We start from the raw sequence: 26,911 nt of genomic DNA, 5'->3' as shown, positions 1-26,911 counted from the left end.
GGAAAGAGAAAAAAGAAAAAGGGGAAAGAGAAAAAAGAAAAAGGGGACAGAGAAAAAAGAAAAAGGGAAAAGAAACAGGATGGCCAGAATTCTGCACTTAGGTCAAGTTAGATCCTTCCAAATGAAAGATGCCATTTTTAGGGATGGGGAACTGTGGATGGAGGGACACACAACCCATCACAGAAGATGTAAAGCCCAGCCCTGTTATCGTGGACACCTCACACAGAGCACTTTGACACTGCAGGTCACAGGGTTGGAGTCTTTTGGAGCTGTTTGAGCCAACAGCTGCCTTTCCAAAGGGAGCTTTAGTGCCTGTGAAACGTGCCAGGGATCCAGGGAGAGTGCCAGGGATCCAGGGAGAGCCCCCTCCTCTGTTTCTCCATCCAGCAGGTAGGGCAGGGACCAGCAGGGAAGGAAACCTCCATCCCTGGTGCCCCGATTGTGCAGGAAGGGCTGGACCCCCACGGCCCAGGAATGTAATCCAGGCTCCTCTGCCTCTTCCCAGAGCTGCTGACAAGCTGCCAGCTGTGCTCATGGCTTGGAGGGGGTGGTTTTTTTGTTAAATAATAACCATAAACCCCTAAATGCTGAGAGCACGTGTCAGCTGATGGATGCTGCAGTTCCCCACCCCCTGAAACCAGTGTGCCCAGTGCTCAGCTGGTGCCAGGCAATGCAATCCAACCCTCACTGGTTCAAGCACATCCCAGCCCACAGTGACATTCCCCACATCCCAACAAATCCCCTCCAACCCCATCCACCTGCCCCACCATAAATAAATAAGTAAAATGTGGTAACGAGACACGTTAAATAAATAAATCACAATAAAGAAATAAGTAAAATATTGTAACAACGCACATTAAACTCCTTATGGGACAATCAGGAAGAGTTTAGGATAAAAGCAGGAGGGATTGGACTCGAGGTCTCAGGCTGGGAAAGCATCTGAGCTGAATGATTTTGTTCCATGATCCCAAAGACAGCAGAGGACCACGAAGGCAGAACCTACAGAGGGCTTGTGCTCAGTTTGTTGGGCTGTTCCCAGTAATTTCCCCTGCAGCAACAAAAAAAATCTGTCCCACCTCAGTGATGCTGCATTTTTATTGGAATTAAGACATTTCGTTTGAATTGCATAAAACTTTCTTTTGATTTTTGAGAGGTTTTGTTTGACTCACATAGAAATGTCTTTTGACTGTTTCTCTCTATTAGAAAGGGGAAAAAATAAAAAAAAAAAAGAAGAGTAAATGAGCTGTTCAACCAAAAAAAGTCACCCCACTCTCCCCAGTACCTTGGAGGCTTCAATTAGATCACAGTCTCAGTAAACTCATTAAAGCACTAAGAGTAACAAGCACACGAAATGACCTTCTCTAAAGAGCTTAAATCTTCAAGAAACAAAAAGAAAATAAAAATCAAAAGATCGTTCCCGTTTGATGAATGGGGAATTTCTACAGATCACCTAAAAGGAGAGAGAAAATCTGCAGTAAAATGAGGAATTAAGTTAATTTGTACCATCCACGACCTCTTAACCCTGACACCAAGTTCCTTGTTATTTGCATAACGGGGGTGGGAAAGGCAACAAACTAAATAATTGTAATCTAGGCTTGAGAAAATACAATTTTCATTTGGAAGCATCACCTTTAAAAGAAGGAGCTTCCACCCTTCTGTCCAAAAACCCTCCAACCCCTCCACTTCAAATAATTTCAATAAAAGGAACATCAGCACACCAAGTTCACACTTTGATTTCTAGGAACCACAAGGAACTTCAAGAACCACCACTTGAGCCATGAGGGGGGGAAAAAAAACATAATATTTACATTTCTAAAGTCTCTTAAAGCTCCCAATCCCGCAGACACCGACTTCAAAACCCGAGCAGGAAGAGGGGATGAATCCCCCAGTGCTGTGATCCACGCTGGGAACACACCACAGCCCACGGAGCTTGGATTCATTTGGCTCCTGGACACAGAGTTAAAGCTTGTTGTGAGGTTTTGAGAGCTGATGGTGGCTCGTGTTGTCTAAAAAACCCGGAGTGCGAATGATTGTGGGTTAAAAATGTCATTCCAGGGGTGTTTTCGAGGGGTGTTTTCAGTGCTCTGCTCCAGGGGAGTTCGTGTGGGTTTTAATGTCTGCAACAGCAGGAGCTGAGCTGTGTCATCACTGGGAAACCAGAGTCTGGTCAGAGTTACCCTGAAATTCTGACTCAGAACACCACAAAAACTTAAATATTCCAATGTACCCCCCAGATCTTTGTCTAGTGTCCATCCACACACTGAATTTCCATGAAGAAGCTCCTTTTCCTATAGAAACATCCTCGTTTCCAAGAGCCAGTGGAAAAATAACTGCGAGGTCCTCGGGATCTAAATCCAGTCCCCAGAGCAAAGGTCACTGCAGAAATGTTTTATTCAGCATAAGAACTTTTGGAATTCTTTCAAGGAGAAGAAAAAAAAAAACCCAACGACAAGCACATGGTTGACATTTCTTTCCCACTGAACTGTTCCTTCCTTTCCAAACAGGGATACAAAGTCCCCTGGACTTGGGGAACACCAGGGAACTGTGTCTGCCTCCAGCAGTGAACAGGTAAAGCAGCACAACTGACCTCTGGAAGCACAAAAAGAGTGGGGAGAGAAACAAATAAAGGAGAAATCACTGTACTGCTTGGAATGATGTTCAGTTAGTGGCTGAACTCGATGACCTCGGAGATCTTTCCAGCCTCAATGATCCTGTGATCCTATTCCATGAAAGCCCTGGGCCTGTTTCACTCTGTTCAGACACAGCTCTGCACAACACAAAGGTGTTTTTGCCATCCCCTCTCTCCCCACTTCACTTGTTTCCCTGCTCTGGGGACCTGTCACAACGTACCAGCCGTGTTTTTACATTTACCTATCGCTTCAAACAGAGGAAAAAACACCTTCATTCCAATTTTTACTTAAAGAAAACTCGTGGTTTGCTTTAAAATAAATAAAAAACCCCGCACCATGAAAGAAATAACGAACTGAAAATCTTATTTAGTGACCCTCATGATCGCAGGGGGTGCAAACAGCATTTCAGAAATTTGATTCCACCTGCTACCAAGTCCTTAAGCAGAGAAATTTTCCTTTAAAGAAGCCACATAAAGCCCCCTCCTAAATAAATAAAAGCAGTGCTGCCCAGATCCCCGAGTTCTGAGCACGCAGGACTCTGCAGAAATGTTTTCTGCTTGGTTGTAAGACAAAAAAAATTGACCCCATTATGTGTATTTTGGGTGAGTGGGTTGGGCAGTTGAACTCCCAAGCAGTTGTACTTATTGCTGTGGGAATATGGGAGGGTGACAGAGCAGCCAAGGATTCCTTTGTGCCCAGAACTCTGGTGTTGTACCTGCATTGCATGGGTTGATGAAGATGCAGAGCCCTGGCTGCTCAAGCCTTGTTGAACTGGGTGAAGAGGGGGAACAGAAAGAGCTGTGCAGAAATAACTCTACAGGAGAAGGAATCACTGCTCGACAATGCACTGCAGGTTAGTGGTAAAATAAAGAGAAATATTCAGCTTTGAGTTTAGCTTTTGTTCACTAAGCCATGTCCCCTCCAGAGAGCAGAGCAGATTTGGAGTCACTTCCTCCCTCTGTGCCTGAGTCTGGTTGAGTGACTGCCTTTAAACCCAAAAGCAGCAGCTTTATCAGGCTGGTTCCCTCCTTTCCCTGATTTTCACTGAGCTCCAGATTTCACGTGCAATTGAGACACACACAGAGAGGGATGAAAAGGAAGGACCAACACACAGAAATAAAGTGCCAGCCTGAACCTCAAGGATGCTTCCATGCCCAGGGAATGCCTGTTGCTGTTAGCAGGGCAGTCAGGAGGAAGTTCTGGGCTTAGAGCAGAACTTAGGGAAGGTTCAGGGCTCACTGAGCACTCAGGTCCCTTGTGATGCACATTTTACACACAGTTGTTCAAAAGAATAACCCTGTGGTTTCTAAGAGTTCCCCTCCCACTGCCTTTTCCATCAGCAGGTCTCAAATCCTCACAGAAAGCATCAGAACCTTCATTTTGCACGAGGCTGGACAGCTTGCTCAGGATGACAAAACTTCAGGTAACTAAAAATTCAGATAGGAACTCCCCCTTTCCTGGGCTTAACTCCCAAGCAAAGATAGCGCCTGACATCATTCTGCTCCTCCAGCAGCAACACGGGCTTCACAAAATTCAGGCTTCAGGTTGGAAAGCTCCCAAATGCAGATTTCACAGCAAACATCAACACAGCCAAAAATAAGCTCGAAATTTCTTAGGAAAGGTCAAGATGGCACATCTAAGACTTGTGCTGCCAGTCAGGAAACTCCCCCCCACACCCACAAAACCAGCCCAGCTCCAGCTCTGGCCCCAACCACAACTTGTAAGCACAGAATTAAAAGGGAAAACCATGGGGGTAAAGGGAGTGGAAGAAGAACCCCATCACAGCAGAGCTCCAAAATTATTTAGATTTACCAGGATGAAAAAATTAAGGAAACAATTGTCGATCTTTATTCAAACCAGCTTGACCATTCTGAATGCCAAAGAAAATCCACAAGCAATACCACGACAAAATAATGCTTATTAGGCTGGAGATGGAACACACCAGACACAGACAGACAGAAAAACTGAATCCACAATCAATCCACTCCAGCAGCAACTCTCCACTGGCCCCTCGTACCAGCTGCTTCAGGGAGAAGGAACTCTTTAAACAGTCACTGCAGAATAATCTGGGGGGAAACATCTCTTCCTGGCTCTTCCTTATTTACTGTTCTCCTTCTGGAGCCCTTGGTTGTTGTGCTGCTTTTTGAAACAGCTCTGCCCGTTCTGATTTTTCCTGTTTGACCCTTGCTGGGCTCCAGATCTCGAGCACTGCTGACCCAGTGAGTTCCACAGGCAAGTTTTCTTACACCAAACACGACTTTTCATGTACCAGGGCATGATTTAGCAAACTGCTGCTCTCCCCTATTGATGTTATTACCTGTAAACTGGCAAGAGAACCTAGACCTGAGTAATATTTGAAGCAGCTGTTCTACTTAAAATCGTTCAGACTGTGGGTTTTAATCCCCCCTGACGTGTCCCATCTTTGCCTTTACCCCTTCCTTCCTCCCCACATTTCTACAGAAATCTTGTTTTCTTTTTGTTAAGGAACATCACTGAAGCTGCCAGGCTGCTCAAAGCTTTCTCTCCCTTCAGTAATCCAGTTGGATCACATCCCCCTGGGAGCAGAAAGTGCATTCCAGGTGCACACACCTGGAATATTTGGCCCCCATAAAAACGATACCCGCAGAAAAATAAACATCAACATCGACTGAAAAAATAAACATCAGCTTTGTCAAGGGGCAGAGACCGACAGACAACCAGCAAGAAAGATGCCTCAGAGTGGGAACAACAATTCTGGGATGCTTTTGTGGGAAGAGGAAGGTTCATCTCCTACCTGTCAATGATCACGGGGTCGGACGGAGTCTCGTTCCTGTTGCCGCAACTTTTCTTCTCGCAGCACCGACTGGAGAGGGAAAGAAAACCCAAATTAAAGAACTGCTGGGACAGCTCACAGCAAAGGAACCAGATAAAATATTCCAGCAAACCCTCGGGGCTCCAGAAGGGTGGAAATTCTGGCAGGGCATTCCAGGAGGGAGAAGAATTAAGGGAACTGGGTGCCCAAGTCCTGGCTGGTCCCAGCTGGATTTGGGCACTTGGATCCCTGGGATCCTTTTTTGGATTTCCCAGCCAGAAATGAGCAGCAATATGGTCACACTTTAGACTAAAGGGATATTTAGAAATACGATAAGTGATTAACAGATGTCATAATGTCATTACAGGCACGAGCCCCACGTGTTATGAAGGGTTAAAAGTCCATCAAAAGGTGTTAGAACTGACTATAAGCAGTTTGTTCTATTCCAATAACTGATTTTTTGATTATTAAATATTGAGTAGCCCCAAAGTTTTATGCTCAACTTAAGTTTAAACTTCAAGGCTAAATGAAAAACTAGAAGCTGAATATACTTAGATCCCAGTAAGGATCTGAAGGGATGTTTTCCAGGTTGGCATTTGCAATCCCTTTGCAATTGTTTCAGTGATGATGAGACCTTAAGATTAAGCATGAATTTATACACTTTTTATAATAATAATATTAATTAATTTAAAAATAATTTTAAAATCAAGAGATGATTTATCTTTATTTTTAATTTATATACCCATTGACATGGGTGATGCTCCTTGCACATACAGCAGCTGAGTACCAAAAGTTTAATAGACTTTAAAAACAGTCCTTTCTCTGACCAAAAAAAAAAAAAAATCACAATTTTAATAATTTGTAGCAACTCAAAAATCTGTTTGAAGGTTAAAGGTGTTTTCATGCTCAAGGAAATTGTTCCAACCAAAGCCAACAGGGGAGGGGGAGGATGGAGGCCCCCAAAACTTTAAGAAGTCTCTCTTAGAAGCCCAATATCCCTCAAAATCACCAGATCAGGTTGTGCCTTAAGTTACTCAAATGTCTTTCCCAATGATGTTTAGTTCTGCAGAGATTATTCAAATTTACACATGAAATGGAGAAATTCTTTAGGTTTTTGTACAGGGGTGTGAGAGGTGCTGAATACACCCACAGAATTCTCATGTCAGTCTGAATCCCAGATTTCCAACCAGGGAGCAGAGGGATCAAAAATAAAATTAAAAAAAATAATAATTTCAATAAAATACTTGAACTCACTGAAGGCAGCATAAAATATGGAAGTGGCTTTTTTTTTCTACATATTATATATGTATATATTATGCCTAATATTCAATTATAGACCCCTAAAATGACCAGTTAAACAAAAAAACCTCTCTCAGATAGAAAAATTCCAAGTGCCTGCATTTCCTCCTGCAGTTCCAGGGTGTTCCAGGAAGCTCCTGTTCCCAGGAATTGCCCAGTGAGATGAGCTGGAAGTGGCAGCTCGATTGGAATAACAGCTCCACGTGTTTCAACATTCCTGCATTGCCTCAAACCTCCACTTACTCATCGATGCCAGTCCTTTTAAAATAAAAGGAGACACTAAATATTTAAAAATCCCTGGGGCAGCCCCTGGAGCTGCTGTAAATTGTCAGGGCTCCATCGACTTCAGTGCAGCTCTGGAAATTCATACCAGCTCTGAATATCCCACTCCCTCCTTCTCCCAACTTTATTTTATGTATTTCCCCTGCTCTAATAGTTGTTTCTGAAGAATGGGGTATTTTTGTACTAAAAGCCAGGATGTGAGATGTTTTCTGAAGAAGAAAATAATAATAACCCGCCCCAAAAAAAGCAGAGAACCCTCTCAGAATAACAGAAATTTGGCATGTTCTTTGCCATGTCCAATAGAAGGAGGCATCGAAAATAACACTGGGAATAAATGCCTTGCTGGTTTATGTGTCCCTGCAATAAAGCAACAAAAGGAACTCAATTTTAAAAATATTTCTGTCGTGTTCCCTTTGGTTTTTTACAGCTGAAAGAGCAGTTGCTTCCCCTCTTTGCCACAAGATTAAATGAAATATCCTTTACTCGTGTGACTCGTGCTGTTAAAATAATTCTGATTGCACTGCACCACAGGAACGTTCCAGGATCCACCAGCAGCACCTGAACCACATCTCAGCATCTTATCCTCTCTTCCAGAGGTGTTGCCATTCCTTGGCAGAGTGTTTTAGGATGAGTTATGTGAGATTGAACATGTCTGGGTTCTGCAATAAGTGCATCTTGTTTTATTTTCCTTTTCACAACTACTACAGTTCTGAACTTTACATTTGTAATATATAAACACTTTCTTTCCAAAACTGTGACTTGCAGCTGAAGTTCCCCAAGTATTTTACCAACATCTACACTCTTATCACTTTTGGGTCACAGATTTTTCTCAGAGTAGTGGGTTTTGTTCCCTTTGACTGTAACACTTTGGGAGCCCAAATCCATATGAAAAAAAATCCTGATTAGGGAGAAGAGTCACTTGCGGTGAATGATCAGGAAACCACAGTGAGACTGAGGATGTTTCAGCCCAACATTTTAGCAGAAGAACCTCTGAGATCTTTAAATGCCATTTCCAAGTGTTTCACCTCAGTATCCAGCACCAACATTGTCACTGGTTTGTTCCTCAAGTGCTGCCTGGAACACAATTGACTCCTTCCAATTCCAGTCCACCCCAAAAACCCCAAACTCTGGTGGTCCAGGATCAAACCTACAACATTCTCTTCAAGCCAATTATTGGGGTGACTTCACCAATATTTACATTTCTGCTACAATGTTGGGCTTTAGAGATGCTCATTTGCTTAAGACAAGAATATCAAGGCTGAAGACTTCTATTTTCAACACCTGTTATAGTTTCTCCTCTAATTAGATTTATATGATGAAAATGGTGGTTTATGTTATGAAGAGACAACACCAGCCCTACAAACTGAGTGTGTAGAAAGCCAAACTTACATCCTCACACTTGCATAAATGGTTTTAAAAATTCAGGTCCCAAGTTCCCTCACCCCAACACCAAAATAAAAACAAATTAAAAAAAAATCTGTCTCTAATTTCCAACTCAAATAAGTGGTCCAGGGTCAAACCTACAACATTCTCTTAGAGCAAATTATTGGGGTGACTTCACCAATATTTACATTTACTTCCCTGCCCTCACCCCAACATCAAAATAAATAGAAATAAAAAAAAATCTGTCCCTAATTTCAAACTCAAATAAGTGGTTCAGGTCTTTAAGCAAATTATTGGGGTGACTTCCCCAATATTTACATTTCTGCTACAGTGTTGGGCTTTAGAGATGCTCACTTCCTTAAGACAAGAATATCAAGGCTGAAGACTTCTATTTTCAACACCTTTTGTTGTTCTACTTTGTCCTCTAATTAGATCTATATGATGAAAACGGTGTTACGAAGAGACAACACCAGACCTACAACTCAAGCATCCAGAAAGCCAAACTTACATCTTAAAACGGCTTTAAAAAAATTCAGCCTCCGACACCAAAACTAAAAAAAAAAATTTAAAAAATTAAAATAGATAAATAAAAATAAATAAAAATAAATAATAAATAAATAAATAAATAAATAAAAATAAATAAATAAATAAAAAATCTGCCTCTAATTTCAAACTCAAATAAGCTCACAGCATGGTGGCCTTTGTTTTGTTTTTCTTCTCCCCCAACTCCTCCCTGCAATTGCATAACAAAAGTGTCTAAATTCACACCATCTGGCCGATAAAGACACGGGCCCCAGCGGCCGCCTGGCCCAGCTGATTAGAGCTCCCGTCTAGTCTGAGCCTTGTGGCGAAAGTCACAGCTGTGGGGCTCGCTCGCACTCAATACAACTCTGTTATTAGCCAGCTGTAGGCCTGAGACTACTTCTGTTCAAATTATAATACCTTTTAACCCTCTGAGCATTGAGGGCAGAGGGGGTTGCTGGCAGCAGCATAACAACTACTTTCCTCTTAGTCGATAATTGGGAGAAAGAGAAGAAGAGAGAAGGGGGGGTGAGAGGGGGTGGAAATAAAGTTATTCCGGCAGAGGAGAGTGTTTACCTTGATTTCCAAGCGGGGTTGTGTTATTCCGTACAAACCCACCTAGGATAGGCTGGAATAACCCAAATGGGAGCATTTCAGACGGGCAAATAAATAAATTAATAGAGCACCAGAGCACTGATTGTTGGGAGTTGAGGGGTGAACTTTCCAGGGTGTATGACAGATTGGTGCAGCCATATCAATATTTAGACAACTTTCCTGCTAAGATGCATCTGTCACTGTCTGAAGGGGAAAAGCTGAGTTTCGAGTGTGTTTGTCCCTATAAAGCAAAAATATCTGTGTGTGTGACTATAAAAATGACCCCCTCAAAAAAAACCACCCTACCTTCAACCAGTGGAAGAAGAGCAGAAAGACAGACAGACCCTTCCTGTCTTTCCTTTTAAAAGCAGGAGGCATCAGCTTGGACAGCAGAGTGGGTACAGTGCATTAAATTTTTATCTACTGTGCCTAATGCAAACTAAACCAGGGGCCTTTAAAAATTGATGCCGCCACTTAAGCGGCGCACAATGAGGGAGATTTGATTATTGTACTTAAAAGAAATAAAATAAAATGTCAAGTTGAGCTCAAGCCGGAGCCGTTCCCTTGGCGTTATTCAAAGTGATGCCTCTTCAGAGCACCCGGCGGAGACACTCGAGGAAAACGCGGCCGTTTAAAACCAAATGTCTTGATTAGGTTACAGAACGCCTTTGATTTCCGGCACTAATCTGTGTTTTACATGGCAAGGACGTCCCTGAGTTGTGATTCTTCCCTGGATAATCTATCAGGCAGGAGAGCTCAGTGTAATCAGAATAACGCGTTAGGTTTGTGTCGCCTTAAATCGAGCACGGGGGGTGTTTACAGGCAGCAGGTACCTCAAACAGAGCATTTGAGGCCATAAAGGCACGGCCAGGAAGCAAGAGAAAAACCAGGTTGATTTTAATTCCAACAAGTCCATTTGGATGAGGAGGTGTTGAAATATTTTGAGCCAGAACTGCACTTTGCACAGGAAGAGTGGGGAGAGATGAAGTGTGGCCACTGCTATTTTATTAGCACAAACCTAATTCCACAATGCAGGTTTTTCTTCTCTAGTGCCCACCTAGTTATAGTGAAGACTTTGAACAGTATGAATATATATATATGTGTGTATATATATATATATATATATAAAATACATGCACAAGTTCTAGATGTGCCAGAAAGTAACTTACAGACCTTTGATCTTTGCTACTACATCTACAGGTCCTTGTAAAGCCCATCCTCTGCATCCCTCATATGTGATATACATTGTGTTTGGGCATAAAGATGGAAATGTTGGTCAAAAGCTCGTTTTTTTAATTAATGAGAGCTAAGCACAAGAGATAATAATATACATAAACTTGATTGTTATTACATAAAGTAACAAAATCATTGAAATAATTAAGTACCCTAACTGAGACTTTCCCTCGACAAAAATTCTGCCCAAATAAGCTGCTCTTAACTGAAAAGGTTACTTTAAAAAAAAAAAAAAAAATCAAGTAGCAAACTGCACCATTAAAAGAAGCAACACTCAGTCTGAAAACTTAACCCTCTCCCACCGATACAATAAATCCCAACCCATGTTTAATAAAGGTCAGGATTGGGGTTTGCCTCTCATGTTATGAAGGAACATTTTATGCACAATTTAACATGTTTTAATATAAGAACACGGGCTGTTTGCACTGTTATATGTATTGAAAAAAAATTTCATTACACGAGGACAGGAAAAGCAATAAGTTACTATGGAAGCATGATGTACATACATGAGGTACATGTAACTTCAGACTTACACAAATGTTATTAAAAACATCCTGGTTTTACCCTCTAATTTATAACTTTACATGCTAAAATTGTGTGTATTTTTAATTAAAAAGTGGAAGCCCCCTAAGTGTTGCTCACACGTAGAGAAAGGAAGGGTTTGTGTTTTGGTTTGAGGGGTTTCTCTTTTGGTTGGGGCAAAATTGAAGAGCGTTGATGATGTTACTTTAATTGAGAAAATTAAAAGAGTTCACCAAAGAAAATTGCACAAAACTACCTTGTAGTTTCCAGGTAAAAATATATAAGTTAAACTGCTCAGTCTCCTAAAGTGAGAAGGAATTTTGTAAGAAATCAGCATCTAAAAGTCTCCATTTAAAGAGCACATGCAAAGGCCTGGTTTAAACAAAACCAACACAGCTGTGGTTGCTAAATCTCCTGCAGGGAAAAAAAAGCATAAAAAAGGGCAAAAAACACCCCAAATATGTTTTGAACCCAAATCAAGTATTACCCACGTGTAAAAAAGAAAGTGTTCCTACACAAAGAACTTCTCTGAGTCAACAGCAAAACAAATAAATACGAAAATCAAACTCTTCCTACCTACAACTTCATCAGAAAGGCCTTTTTGGCATCTAAGGAAGCAAATAAAGTCATCTTACCTGCACATGACTTCGTGGGTGAGCAACACTCTGCACATCTCGGGGTTCTTGTTCTGTCCTTCATAAGTTATGGGCTGCAAAAATTAGGAGAAAGGGGTCAGACAGGACCATTATTTATCGCAATATTCAGGTGTGAGGGGAAGGGGTTTTTACCACTGCTCAGGCAAATAAATATCTTCCCCCAAAGCCTTTATGTGCAGGGAAAACAGCTTTACAGAAATATTGAGGCAAAGGGGATAAAACCTACAGTCCACAGAGGGGGAAAAAAAGAGACTGAAGAGCATTGTTTTTCAATTCACCTCAAAACAGGTGTGTGAGAGAGATGAACAAGAGACAAAAATGAAGCAGAGGAATAAAAGCAGGCAGGGAGATGTTGGGGAGAAAGGAAGGGTGAGGTGGGACAGGAAAAGAGGGCACAGCCCAGCTCTGCTCACCTGCTTGGTGACCGAGTCGATGAGCCTGACATAGAGATCCTGCTCGGTCCTGACACCTACAGCGAGGGAGAGGAGGAATAAACAGGGTTGGGACAGGCACCTTTCCCTCGACAGCAGCACAAAACCGTTTAGTTTCAGCATTAAACCTTAATATTTCATCACTTAGTTTTATTAAACGCCCTCAACAAACCCGGGGAGTTTTGTTCCCCAAGCCCAGGTAAACTCCGGGGCCCATCCCAGCACTGAAGGGGCCTCCTGGAGGGGGATTTCTGGGGATTTTAGGAATCAGTGGCAGCCCCTCCAGCCTTTGCAGCCTCCGGGAGGGATGGGAGGGGGACTCACCGTTGCTGTAGAGGAGCTGCAGTTTGTAGTGCGTGCCGTTGTTCGTCTTCTCGTTGCCTTGTTCCTGAGGGGGAAACGAAAGAAAAACCCTTCCAGAACTTCCACTTGGCACATTTAAAATGCAAGAGCTGATAATCGTGATGGAAGTGACAACAAAGTTCATTAAAATTCCGAGAGGTGAATCCACTGATTGGGATGTATTAACCTTCCGAGTGACCCAGGACAAACTACAAAATACTGCTGACATCTTTTCCTGTAGGAGTTCAAGAACTTCTCTCCCTCTCTTATTTGCCACTGTGCTCTCAACTTTTTCAAGGCAAAGCAGGGGGAAAGCTCAGTGAGTTTGGTTTCTGATGTGACCATTACTTTGCAATAGTGTTATTTTGAGTCATTATTAAGATCTGTTTCCTGAGGGTTGTATTACAGTGATGTTTCTTGCTTATTTTTTTTTACAGCAATTTCCTATAAGATAGTTATTTATGACTCACAATTTTTAAAAAATCTTGGCCGTGGCTAACAAAATAATTGAAAAAAATGCTAAGTGGTCAAGACACGGATTTAAAAACAAAAAGCAAATGCTTTCCAAGTCCTGTCAGTTATCCTGGAGTCTTAAGAAATATATATAATCAAACTCAACAGAGAATATGACATATTACAGGTGAGATTCCACTTCTGTTCAGGTAGTAATTAAGATCTAATAGATAAAAAAAAATATAAGTGCATTTATCCCCTATGAATTTTATTTTATTTTTAGTGGGTGTATGAAATTCCCACTGTGTTCCTGACCTAGCAGTGGCTTCCAAGCTTTTTTAACTACAGCAGCACAAAGAGGGCAACAGCTCCAGGAAAGCACCTGAACCCTGAGCAAGCGCTGGTTGTGTTTTGTCAGGGACAACAGGTACTACAAGTTATCAGCTCAGTGTGGGGGGGGGGAGATTAAATTTGGAGGGGAGAAGAGGAAGAAGAAAGGTAACGAGCCTTACTTTATCATTTTCTACAAAGTCCACAAAAGCTGTCCTCTCTATTTCCACGGGCTGCCCCTGTCTGTCGTAGAGAGCCAGAACAAAGTGAAAGAAATTGGATTTCCTCAAGTTGGAGGGTGGCTGCTTTTCAAAGTGGGCTCTGGACAAAGCTACTCCGCTGTGGAGGAAACACACGGGATGGGGTGAGGGGGGGAGAGACAAAGACATTACCAGGTTGTGCAGCAGTAACAGCAAAACAACAGAAAAGGCAGGACACGCTCGTTCTGTCCCCGGTCCCCGCCGGGAGCCGGGCGGGACGGGGCTGTCACTGAAATGGGAGTTCGGCTTTCCCCGCTGTCTGTACCCGAGGACAACAATCATTTACAGCCCCTCAACGTTAAAAGAACTTATTGCTAAATGCACTGAGTGTTTCCCTTCCTCTTCTACCTGTTTTCTCGCCTGTCACACTCGTGGCTGGAATGCAGCAGGGTGGGAAGTGGCTGGAGGGTGTCGGAGAGCCTGGAAGTGCTCCCTGCACATCCCAGTCCCTTTTCCTGCAGGCAAAACTAAGCGACCTTAAAATCTTTCCTGCAGGCACGCTGTCAACTCGAAGACACCCACATTTTGGGCAGAGACAACTAGTCTCAAGCAGAGCAGCCACTTTCCTCGGCAGCGAAGTTTGTCTTTAGTCACTGAGTTACTTGAACCGATTCCCGGGACTTCAGTTTCTGATTTAAACGGAAAGAATTTAGAGTCGGGTTAATCAGCCCTTGCCCAAATCTTGTCCCGGAGTGCTGAAAATGCAGTGATGTTTCCCACGCATTTCCCGGCTTGGAAAGATTCAAATGCTTTTGCTGACCCACAATAATCCCTCGCTGCAGCTTTATTTCTTCATGAAACTAATTGTGGCTCCCTCTCCCTAAAGCCGGTTTCTACTTACTGCAGAGAAAACAGGCGCACATGAGCACCTCCATATTATTTGACAGATTAAACGTCTGACAGCCTAGTTAAGAGTCAGAACATCTTTGTTTTTCAGTCCCCAAAACAGCTCCACAGCTCTGACAAAAGTATTTTGACTCTTTCGGAGAACCGCAGATGTTTCCCCGTGTTTTCCTTGCCAAATAGGTACGGTGTGAACTCACCACATCCGCCACAACTGCACCTACTTTGGGGCTTCCTCTCGTTCTGCGTGTAAAAACTCGCGTTTCTTGGTTTATTACGAATCTCTGCAGAAAAACCCGGCGATGCCAGCGGGCAGCACAACCGCGGGCTGCACCTCCACCGCTCCCGTGAATTAGAGGCTTCTCAGGAGCCGTTTCCTTTTACTTTCGGTTTCCTCGAGAATAAACCTCCTTCCCCTCAGTCGTATTTATTAAAGGGTCTATCGACATTCATAAAACTCTGATAACTCCTCCCCTGGCGCTTGGAAAACCTTGCTCCCGGATCAGGCCGTGGCTGGGGGCACGGATGTACTATTTCTAAAACGTCCCTGTTTCAGCTGAAGTCCCATCTGCTGTTTCGTGCCCTTCACCTTGTCTCCCTACTAAATAAAACCCGACTTATTCCCGGGGTTCCCAATTTAGCCTTCCCCGACGCTGCTACTTTTTTCTTTTCTTTTTTTTTTCCTTTTTAACTTTTTTTAAGGCTATTCAGACACCGAGGGGGAAAATAAAATATCTAAAAGGGTTTTGTCGTCTTACCCCTAACGGGAATAGAGTGGAATAACTGTCCTGTACCGACTCGGCTGGGAAGAGAAAAATAAAAGAGGGGCGTGGGGGGAGATAACTCGCCCAAACAAGTAAAGAACAAACAGTTTCGGGGTGTTCGCTGGCATTTGGGCTCGGCAGAGACCTCTCGGACGCTCGGGCAGGTGCTCCGGGCAGAGGGATGCCCGCGGGGCACCGGGATATCTGTGCCCTCCTCTGCTCACCCTGACCCTTCTCTGCCTGCCTGGCTTAGTCTGTCACCCGCCTAAAACCCACGGGTGAAGATTTCGGCAACGGCGAATTAAGTAAAACAAAATAGGCCGGGAGTTTGGGGGGAAGATCCACATTTCGGTTAATTCTAACTCGGTCCCCTCCTATCCGGCTGTGTGACCCGGGAAGAGGGAAGGAGTGTTCTGTATCTCTGGGTACAACCAACCCACCCCCCCCCCGGCATCTTCCTGGTGCAGAAAATGAAAGAAGGATCCGATCTCGCTGTCATCTGAGCCCCTGCACGGGGTTTTAGGACTCCTGATGCTCTCCGGTTTTGGAGCGCTTCTCCCTTGCTCTACTGCTACCACCTTCAATTTTCACTGACTAGAGGAGACCGGGAGCGGGACAGAAAGCGAGAAAGTAAATTTAATATCAAATGCAAACAACAGGGAGTAAAGGAAAGGCTTGCTTAAAAAAGAAAAAAAAAAGAAAAAAGAAATAAAACGCAGGGGGAAAGTGGGGGAGAAATAGTCACGGTTACCTTTGTGCTGCTACGTTTGCATCCACAACCCCAACGTTTCTGACCCAGGACCTGACGGAATCCATCTCAGAACCTAGAGATTTATCTTTCAGAATTGGTCCTCTTCCTAAAGTATCTTGAATCCCAAACATTTAAAAAGTCTATTCCAACTAGCAACAGTTTCCTTTCGAGTGATAAGGGAGAAGGGAAGAAAAAAAAAAAAAAAAGAAAAAAAGAAAAGCAAAAACGACGCAGCCTTTGAGTCTGACACACACAAATCCCAGGAAAGTGAAGTTCAGCTTTGAAACCAACTTCTTCTGCTTTTTAACGCTACGCGGTTTTTAATGCCTTCAAATCGGGGGAAGAAAGTTTCTCCTCTTGCCAAGCAAAAGTTACGCCGGTTCAGCCTCGCCCCGGTACCACCATCCTTCCTTCACGCGCGGCGAGGAGGAAACCGCATCCGCAAACCGCACCGCCGCCGCTAACCAGGATCACCTGTTTCTCAACAGAAACGCGGGGAAGAAAGGATTGATCGCCGCCTAATCCGGGGGGGAAAAAAAAAAAAAAGAAAGAAAACAGGAGAGCGGGGGGGGGATAAATCGGCGGAAAGGCTCGGGGAAGGAGCGGAGCCGAGCCGCGCGTGGTTCCTCCCCGCGCCCGCGCAGCGCCCGCGCCATCAATGGGACGCGGCGGGAGCGCGCACGGGGGGCGGGGCCCGCCGCCGTATAAGGCATCTCATTTGCATCCCGCGCCGTGATTGGTTGGAGCGGAGGCCGAGCCCCGCCCCCTCCTCCCTCCCTCCCTCACGCCCGCGCCGGGAAGGGGCGACGGGGATGTCGCGATAGGGGAGAGGGATGTCGGGATGGAAGGGGGGGATCGCGGGGGGGGAACCAGAGGCCCCGAGCAGAACACTCGAGCTGGGCTGAAAGCGGTGGGGCCGGAGCGGGAGGAGCGAGTGCCGCTGAGCCCGGGCTGGGAACGGCGGGGCTGCGGCGATGGGGGATCGGGATGGGGTACCGGGATGGGAGATCGGGATGGGGTACCGGGATGAGAGATCGGGATGGGGTACCGGGATGACCCGGCAGCACCGCACAGAACGGTCCTGCCACTGAACGCATAAACTGGGCTGAAAGCAGGGCCGGAGCGGGAGGAGCGCCCGCCCGGGCACCGCGGAACCTGAGCTGGGGACGGCGGGTCTGTCGCGATAGGGTGTCAGGGTGGGCTGTCGTGATGGCCCGGCAGCACCGCACAGAACGGTCCTGCCACTGAAAGCATAAACTGGGCTGAAAGCAGCTGGGTCGGAGCGGGAGGAGCACCCCCGGTGCCCACCCCGGCACCGCGGAGCCCGGGCAGGGAACAGCGGCTTTATCGCCCTGGTTTATCGCGGTGGTTTATCGGGATGGCCCGGCAGCCCCGCACCGAACCGTCCTGCCGCTGAACGCATAAACCGGGCTGAAAGCAGCGGGGCCGGGGCGGCAGGAGCGGGAGAAGCGCTCCCGGTGCCCGCCGTGGCACCGCGGAGCCCGGACAGGGCAACCGTGGGTTTATCGTGATGGGTTGTCGTGATGGTTTGTGGTGATGACCCGGCAGCCCCGCACAGAACGGTGCTGCCCGAGAACGCATAAACTGTGCTAAAACCAGCGGGGCCGGAGAGGGGGGAGCAGGAGAAGCACTCCCGGTGCCCGCCCCGGCACCGCCGAGCCCGGGCAGGGGAAGCGCGGGTTTATCGTGCTGGGTTGTAGTGCTGGGTTATCGTGATGGGTTATCGTGCTGGATTACGGTGCTGGGTTATCGTGCTGGCCCGGCAGCCCCGCACAGAACGCCCAAACTGGGCTAAAAGCGGCGGGGCCGGAGCGGGAGAACCACTCCCGGCGCCCGCCCTGGGGCAGCCGCACCCCGGGCAAAGGAAGCGCGGGTCTATCGTGATGATTTATCGTGATGATTTATCGCGATGGCCCGACAGCCACACACCGAACGGTGCTGCCCCAGAAGGCACAAACTGCGCCTCCAAAGCAGCGATCGCTGCAGCTCTGCCCTCGCTGCGCTGCCAAAGCCGCCGCACAGGTTTAGTTGGCTGCTTTGGTTTCGGGCGCGGGATTTAAAAATAAAAAAGTGCTCGGAGGGAGCGAAATGGGTGCGCGGGGGGGTCTGTAGGAAGGGGCTGCCTGCAGGGCAAGAGCCAGGCAGACACTGCAAGGCACCCGGCAGACCCCGAAGTTACACCACGCGAGCTGTCAGACATCGCCTTAAAACTTTTTATAACATCCCGTGAAGGCAAAATTTCCCATTAAAGGAAACTGGAGCTCGCCCCAGCCCAGCCCGCTGTGACCCCGGACGATACCTACGCCTGCATTTATTTTAATTTATTTTTTTTTTAAACCACTCTGCCTTGGCGATATTTTCCTCCTGGTCCTTTTGTATTCTGATCCGTGTATAGATCTGCCTCTGAAATCTATATAACACCAACGCGAAAACAGATTTCAAGACAATGAATGCAAATCTGTGCTCAGAGACCATCTGCCAGATGAGGGAATCAGATGTTCGGTAGTTAAAGGGACAGCGCAAGGATTTCCTTGACTCATTATGTGCAGCTCCTCTCTTTAACCTGCTTTGTTGGTGTTTTGGTTTGTTTTTATTTTTTTTTTAACGGGATAGAACTATAATTTCCATTTCAGAATAAATCCAGGCTCCTTCCATCCACGTTCGGCCGCGTTTCAAAAAGCCACCTACTAAATACTAGATTATTTTCATGGAGTTTCATACAGTTTTCTCCTAAAAGAATCGCAAATTAAAATCTTCCCATAAAACTTTCATAAAAATGTATCCTTAATTCAGGCACGACTGAGGGCAAAGCCGGGACTCCGATTTATTCTGTCTACATAAGTGACAGACATGGTATTGGATGAACTAATACATCTCACCCAATCTTTGTTCAGGGAAATTTGCCATGCTAACCCACCTCCCCAAATTGATAAATATGCAGGAAGTGATTTTGCCAGGTTAGCAAAAGGCGAGCCTGGCGTGATTTTAGCGTTAGAGAAAAGCAACAGCAGTTTGACGGTGCTACAGAGGGGAGGCCGGTCTTTCCAGACACGATTTTAGCATCTTTGAGATGCCATTTCTCGGTACCAAAAAGCCCGATTCAACCAAACGGGGTAAGATAGATTAACAAAAAGAAAACCGTGAGAAAAGCACAGCGTACGAGATAAATATCCAGGCGATGGGAAGGCGTATTATGGTGATTTTTTTTTTAACCATTTCGCAATAGGCGTGGGTACCTTTCCTCGAATGAAAGCCCCCTCTTTGTCCTAAGTTTGTTTTTGGCGATGTCACTCCGACAGTTCCTGCGTTTATTCTCAAACCTGGGGCAGGGACGGGAGGGGAGGGGGGTGGAATTCCCACTCGGTGTAACCTTGGCCGACGGATTCACAAGGAGAGAACGTTCCCTAATAACCGAAGCCTCTCGCTCCTGGGGATAAAGCCGAGCCTGTCCCTGCAAGGTCGGGTCCAACCCAGACGCTCGCTCAGCTCCAGCCCGATGGCTCCAGACCCCCGGGACGGGGCCAGCGCCGGGAACAAAGGGGGCTCGTGTGCCGTGGCCCCGGGGGACCCTCGCTTTTAGGGATTCATGGAGGGTCAGAGGGCAGGGCGCGGGTCAGAGGGGATGCGCTCCCCTCGCCCCAAACAGCTGCCACCAGAATTCTGCGCTTCGGGGACAGAAAATGCAGGGATTCGTCCCCTCCCGGCCCCGGGCTGCCCCCCCCGCGATGGTGGGGAAGGAGACAGGGGTCCCAACGAGGGCTGCCAGCCCTGGGGTGCCCTCCCCACCATCCCGGGGGGGGTTGTGAGCGGTGCAGGGGCTGCACCGCGACCCCGCACCCGCAGTCTCAGCGCTCCGGGCAGAGGAAGCGTTTTCGGGGACATAATTTGCTCCCCCCCACCCAACTAAGTTTCTTGCCTTTAAGACACGCTGCAGAAGGACAGGAGTCCTTAAATACTTCTGAAATTACAGGCTCCTGCTCTAGATTCCTCATTTCAAGCCCAAATCGTGTCTAAACCGAATGAAAAGCCCGTCTCTCCGACTCTTCAGCTGTAAATTCACCCGGTAAAAGAAGCGTGTAACCGCCGGTAAATCGGGATTTGCACTTTGGAGGTTCCCGCGGTTCGGCTCAGGGAGTCGGATCCAGGGGCAGGTAAAAGGCACCGCGGAACTCCGGGAGAAAAAAAAACCCTTCCAGCCCCGGCGAGGACACGCCGGTAAAGAGGAGGGAGCCTCCAGCAGCGCATCTTCCGTGCCGTAAATACAATTAGAGGCATAAACGGCAGCCGAAGGTTTGGGGAAGGGGCTCTGGGAGCCGGGAGAGGATCCGACTCCGCGGTTCTCCGCGGTGGGAGCGGCGGGGCGGCCGCGGAGCCCCTTCCCCGGGTGGGGACGGTGCCACACCGGGCATCCCTCACACCCCCCCGGGCTCCCCGCAACTTTCAGGGGTTCATTCTGTGAGTCGCTCCGAGCGATTTTCTTCCTCTTGACTTAAAAAAAAAAAAAAAAAGAAAGAAAGAAGAACTAAAAAAAAAAAGCAAAGCAACTGGTTCGGTGAGCGCTGATCATTTCCTTCTGGAGGGAGAGCTGTTCCCCTCCAGACTGCCGCGCTCGTTCCCACATGCCGGGGTCAAAATGACAGGTGAGGCAGTTTTGACGTGGCGAAGGGATGCTCGTCTTTGTTAGCGGGTTTTTAGCAGCGTCGTTTCACGCACCGGAGTCAACTTTCACTCCTCGGCACATCTCAGCAACTCCCAGCAGGAAGAAATGTATATAGGAGATAACACTTAAGGCATTTAAAAGCATAAGTTTAAACTAGTATTGTTTCCTCTTACGTTTAAGGAGCAAAGTGTCAGGTGAAAAAGTTAAACTGCGCCTAAAGACGACACTTAGAAGGCAGCATTTAATTCTTGTTCCATTTAATTTGTGAGAATTCACCAACCTTCAGGTGTCTCAAGGGAACGAATTGTAGGTTAAAATTGTCAGTGTCGGAATGGAGAAGGATAACTAATCTCTGCCCCTTTATCCACTAATTTCCCTGGAAGGTTCATTTTTCCAACACACCTCTACCGGAAAAGTAAATGTGCCCGTTAGAAACGTTCCTTTAAGCTGGTAACAGCCTAAAGTTTTAAGCCATCCGTGTTCAAGCACACATCAATCACACTTTGGGAGCTATAACGGTATCTGACAAACAAAGATGTGCCCGAAAATAACTTTCAAGAGCCCAAGATAAGCATCAACAAAAGATTTACGTGCACGGGATACCCCGAAACAGAAACGGGGCTGCGAGAAACAGGACCAGGCTGAGTCCTGAACTGGGGAATGAGGAGTGTGAGGAGGCAGCCGGAGCTCCACAGACAGAGCTGGGTGAGGAGTCTGCTCTGCCTGATGCAAGACTACTCTGCATTTACAAGGATCTCGATTTAACTGCAATAAGAACGTACAGAACTTAAGGGGGAGCAGGGGGGGACATTCTTTAAAACGCTTTTAATAGGAGAGGCTTAAAGCAGTTCAGGTGCCCACAACTAAATCCTGAAAGCACATCGAGTTTTAAACTGTGAATGGAAACTGCAGAACAAGGACTAAAGCGCTGGAGTGCCTTTGGTGATGTTCATTATGAGCCCGGTTTTAGATAATCCACACACAGGTTCTCTCAGGAAAGAACTCCCCACCTGAGAGCTGGAGAAAGTTGAACCCCCAAGTATAAAATAATTGAACCCCCCCAAGTATAAAATAACTGATCCTCATCACAGAACCCCCCCATCCCTCCCATTCCATCAGCAAATAAACAGAACCCCGGGTTTATAGATGTGAAATCGTGAGCTCTACCTGCTCTCTGCCTCTTTCTCTCCCCCTTCCCTGTGGCACCATAAAGACGATATTTACTGGAGGCACCTCCTCCACACTCATCAGCCTTTACAAACTGAGCTTCGGAGATCCCACCGATCACACTCACAGGCAGCGAACAAAGCAACGCTTTCAAACTGACAAATGCACAAGCAAACATTTAATAACTTCTTCTCCACCTCATCTTTCCCAAAAGAGAGAAAATATTGTATCCACCAGATCCTCTTTTGAGTCTCCTGTTCACTCCAATAAGTAGGTGCTTTTTTCTCTGGAACAGGAAAACACATCTGCAAGGTTTTATATCCAACCCTTTTTTTTCCCTTTCCTTTTAAAAGATACTTTTACTGCCTTTTGCCTCTCACAGCTCTTGGAACACGTTAGCAAATAATATTTTACCGTGGGGAGAGTATGTTCCATTTTATTTTATAATGCAGATTTGAGAAGTCGTAGCACTGAAGTTTGTTTTTCTAACCACATGGAGGTTTGAAGCAACAAGCACACTCAGGAAAAATACTCTAAGAGGGTGTATATTTGTGCTGGGATTCTCTCTCTCACTTTGCACTTTATGGAAAGCAATCAAAGTCAACTTTTCAATATGTCTTTGTATATAAACTGTCTAAAATATTCACCAGGAAGCAGTTCAGGTTATCCCAGCCTTTCTAGGTCCAGGTATGTGCTTAGGATCCAACTCCAGCTGTCAAAAAGAGTCTCCACAAGCAACTGGATAAACGCAGACATGCTGGAGATCAGAATTAAATTAATTCATTAAGGTATGAACCAAATAAAAGTGGTCCCCAGTAATACAAACGTTGTTATATTGGCACTTAACCTGCTTTAGTCACTCAAGTGGTCTTACAAGAATTACTTGACAATACAGGCATGCTTAACCTCCTGCTCAAACATCTGTACAGTCAGGGCCTAATTTTTATTTCTTGACTCCACTGAATGCAGCTCTGCCTTAAACAGGTGTCTCACTTTAATTACATGAATAGTCACTCTGCAGTGATGCCACAGGGACACTTTGCCTGCTCAAAAGTCAGCAAACCTTGCGGGATAAACCCCTGATTTTTAAGGAGTTGAAAAATACAAGAGTTGCAAACACCTGCTGGTTTCTGCAGTTCTGCCACACAGAAATTTGGGTGCTCTCAAGTGACAAGGATATAAAACTACTTCGATACAAACCAGCATTGTAGCAGGAATATGCAAACTGTGTTTAATTCCAAATTTACCCAGTTGATAGAAAAGGAGGGGGGAGCATATTAGGATTAGGAAAATGTCGTGGTGATGTTCAATAATCATAACACTGATTATTGCAAAGTTTCCTGTGTCTTCTTTTAAAGCATCTTGTAACAGAAACTAATGCACAATACCCAAGAAATCTAATCTAATCTGACTATTTCTATGCAATACCCAAGAAATCTAATCTAATCTGACTATTTCTATACAATACCCAAGAAATCTAATCTAATCTGACTATTTCTATGCAATACCCAAGAAATCTAATCTAATCTGACTACTCCTACATTCTTCCAGAAAGGCAAGAAAGATGCTGTAAAAAGCTCAGTGTGTTATAATTAGAGTTTTACAGCCTTGGAGGGACAGCTCAGCCCTTCTCTGAAGCACATTAAACAAAGAAACTTCGTGGTGGAACAGAACTGGTGACACACCCACCTTCAGAAGGGTTTGTACCTCAGTACATCCTGAAAACTACCAAATTCCACAGCCAGACCCTGCTGCTGAGAACATTTGCACTGCAGGGAGGTTGATAGTGTCCAACACCAGCTCCTCTCATGGGATCTTTCCCATGGTTTATGCCCCAGAACTACTAAAAATGCCAAATACCAAAGCTCAGAATTTAAGTCATCAGGACCTGGGTTATTCCAAACATTACCTTTATAGGAGGTAAGAAATCTGCCCAGGGTTTTGTGTCTTTTGTGCTGTTTAATTACAGGTTACCACTGGAACTGCTTTTTTCATCACTGATTTTAAGAATTTATAGGCAGGCTAAAGAGCAATGGCTTGGAGAGTTACAACTAAATGATTCTGAAATTTAAAAGGATTTGATCAGCCTGAGGTAAAACATCACATTTCCATCAGTTGGGTGGGGAAAAGTAATACATTTTACTGAATAATCTGATATTACTAATGTATTTCAGGAGAAAGCATTGCTTGCTGGAAGGACACAGCTACAGAAATGTTTTCAAGTGAAAGCTTGGAGCTTGTTCTCACTGGAAGTGATCTTGCTGCAGATTATGAATGGAAGAAAGGGAATTATATGCCATATGCTTCAACATATTCCAGCCTTCAGATGCTCCCAACACATGCTCCTGAAAACAACAGAGGGTGTTTTCCTTCCCTAAAGCCAAGGAATGCACATGGACCACAAAGCTGTGGCTGCTCAGGGTGATGCTCTGAAAGCCTCTGAACTGTTTTGTTGCCGTTGCTGTCCCGTGGACTCGGGATCAGCAAAGGTTATTTTTGCTCTTCAGCATCACCTTGATGGAAATGAATGTCAGAAAGTGAATATCAGAAAAGGGCCAGTGACCATTGCTGTGGGTGGGCTGAGCAATTCACCCTCTACCTCCACTGAGATCTCACACTGGAGACCAAACAGCAAATGATGGGGGTTTCAACTTTGTGCTTTTATACCAACCTAATAACTGAGGTCTAATCCTGATGAAATAAAGCTCCTTCACTGCACTGCTCACGATCCAAACAATAAAAGAAACAACGAGGGGAGAGAAGATAAAGCAGAGGCACAGACAGAGAGGCCAGGAGAAGAAAATATAACCTCAGAAGACTTAAGAACACAGAGTGTAACTAGGGAGCAGCTGAAGGACAGACACTTGCCACCCACTGACCTTCCCCTTCACTACAGCCCTGTCTGCTCAAAGAATGCTCCAAATGCTCACAGGACAGGACAGGGGGGAGTGACAGCATCCTCAAATATGGGCCATGCCTTAAAACCTGGGAAGTCCCTGATGCTTTAGGGGCTTGTGCCCCAAGATTTGAGATCTGAGCTGCGAGATTTGAGATACAAGTTTGGAGCTGCAAGATTTGGGGTTGGAACTGCGAGATCTGGGATTGGAGTTGGAAGATCTGAGGTTGGAGTTGGAAGATCTGAGGTTAGAGATGCAAGATCTGAGGTTGGAGCTGCAAGATCTGGGATTGGAGCTTCAAGATCTGGGGTTGGAGCTGGAAGATCTGGGGTTGGAACTGGAAGATCTGAGGTTGGAACTGCGAGATATGAGGTTGGAACTGCGAGATTTGGGATTGGAGCTGGAAGATCTGAGGTTGGAGTTGGAAGATCTGAGGTTGGAGTTGGAAGATCTGAGGTTGGAGCTGCAAGATCTGAGGTTGGAGCTGCAAGATCTGAAGGTGGAGCTGGAAGATCTGAGGTTGGAGCTGGAAGATCTGGGGTTGGAGTTGGAAGATCTGAGGTTGGAGCTGCAAGATTTGGGGTTAGAGCTGCAAGATCTGAGGTTGGAGCTGCAAGATCTGGGGTTGGAGCTGCGAGATCTGAGGTTGGAGCTGCACGATCCGAGCTACAAGATTTGAGACTTCCTTGCCTCTCTGACACTGGGAAGGATGGGTGGTGACCTAAGCTCAAATCTCCCAGCAGAAGCCACTGGATTTTGTCCCAGGCTGTGCACAGACCCTCCCAGAGCCCAGGTTTGCTCTGCTGACCCTGTTTGGGCTGGGCAGGGTTGGCTCAGTGGAACAAACCCCCTGTGGAAGGCGAGGCTGGAAGAGCAGCCCAGCACATCCAACCCCTGGAGGGGGGAAAAACCCATTTCCCGGGATGGTTTATGGCATCCTCTTTTTCCCCACGTAGAATATGAATAATGTTGATGGTGACAGAGCCTACAGGCAATAAAAATGCCTTTGCAGGTATCAAACAGCTCCAAACTTTGCTTTGGCTCTCTGCCAGCTGCCACAGCCAGCCAGCACTTCCCACCCCAGCACCAGTGACCAATAACATGGTCTTACTGGTTCCCAGTGAGAAAACACATAGAAAACCTATTACTTTTTGATTTTTTTTTTGTAATCACCTGAAAACCAGAAAGGAAGGAATTTTTTTCCCAGACACACACCCTTGCTTTAAAGATGTATTTCTAATGGATAAGGGAAAATCTCATTATTCACTTATTCAGCTGCCAAGGCTCCAAACAAGAACAGAGGTTGGGAAGCCAGACAAGGAAAAAATTTCTGCTTTTATTATCATCCCTTGTCCAAAGAGCATGTGAAGGCTCAAACCAAGTGTCCAGGGCTCCCCAGTGCTAAACTGTTCACAGCATTTTTTAAAGGATTTCTAAAAAGAACCTTCCTGTGGGAATAAATAAATAAAAAAAAAAGATGAAACAAGAAAGAAACCAGATTTTTGAGGGGAATTGGAATTGCACAGCATGCAGCTTAAGCAGATTTGGCCAAGTGGTGAGGAGCTGCATTTCAAAGCAGAAAACCACATTCCACCATCTCTGCTGCTATTCCCATTTTTTAAGCAGCACACAATTAGACAAAACACTTTGTGTAAACTAAGAAGTCATCTTAAAAACATTTCCAATTTCACATCTCCAGATCATAAAAGCAAGAATCAAGTTTCCTCCACTGAAGGAAGTTTCCTTCATTCCCTTCAATGCAGAGCCCAGTTTGGAAGAGGGCTCTTGGAAGAATTACCCCGGATAATTTCTTCCTGTTTTCCCTTAACTTTTCATTTCCTGATTATTTTTCCCTGGTTTTGTAGACCACTGTGAGCTGGTTTCCATAAAATTATAATCCACTAAGAGTCAAATGGGGTGTTTCTTCATTTTTCACACACAAATTGACAAAAAACCCATTTCAGTGAACACCCAAGTGTAACAGTTATCCAACACCACATAGGTTTTTCTTACAGGTCAAATACTTTGGGATTGAAGGCATCAAGAAGCCCTAAAAATGGGTTGTTTGATGGCATTTTGA

General features: G+C 45.6%; 1 protein-coding gene across 1 annotated transcript in view; it reads right to left on the bottom strand.

Moving 5' to 3' along the window:
- EBF2 (EBF transcription factor 2) overlaps positions 1-16,583 on the bottom strand; it is a 131,729-nt gene extending 115,146 nt beyond the window's left edge. Inside the window, 6 exon segments of the mRNA XM_027701948.1 lie at positions 5,404-5,472; positions 11,892-11,965; positions 12,326-12,381; positions 12,668-12,731; positions 13,651-13,807; positions 16,087-16,583. Of these exon segments, the coding sequence (XP_027557749.1) occupies positions 5,404-5,472; positions 11,892-11,965; positions 12,326-12,381; positions 12,668-12,731; positions 13,651-13,807; positions 16,087-16,217 (551 nt within the window). The 5' untranslated portion in view covers positions 16,218-16,583.
- Between the last annotated feature and the right edge of the window lie 10,328 nt (positions 16,584-26,911).

Source organism: Neopelma chrysocephalum, unplaced genomic scaffold (genome assembly GCF_003984885.1).
Source record: "Neopelma chrysocephalum unplaced genomic scaffold, ASM398488v2 Primary Assembly neopelma1_175, whole genome shotgun sequence".
Taxonomy (NCBI): Eukaryota; Metazoa; Chordata; class Aves; order Passeriformes; family Pipridae; genus Neopelma; species Neopelma chrysocephalum.
Note: the sequence above shows the minus strand (reverse complement) of the source record. Positions and strands in the feature narration are given on the sequence as shown.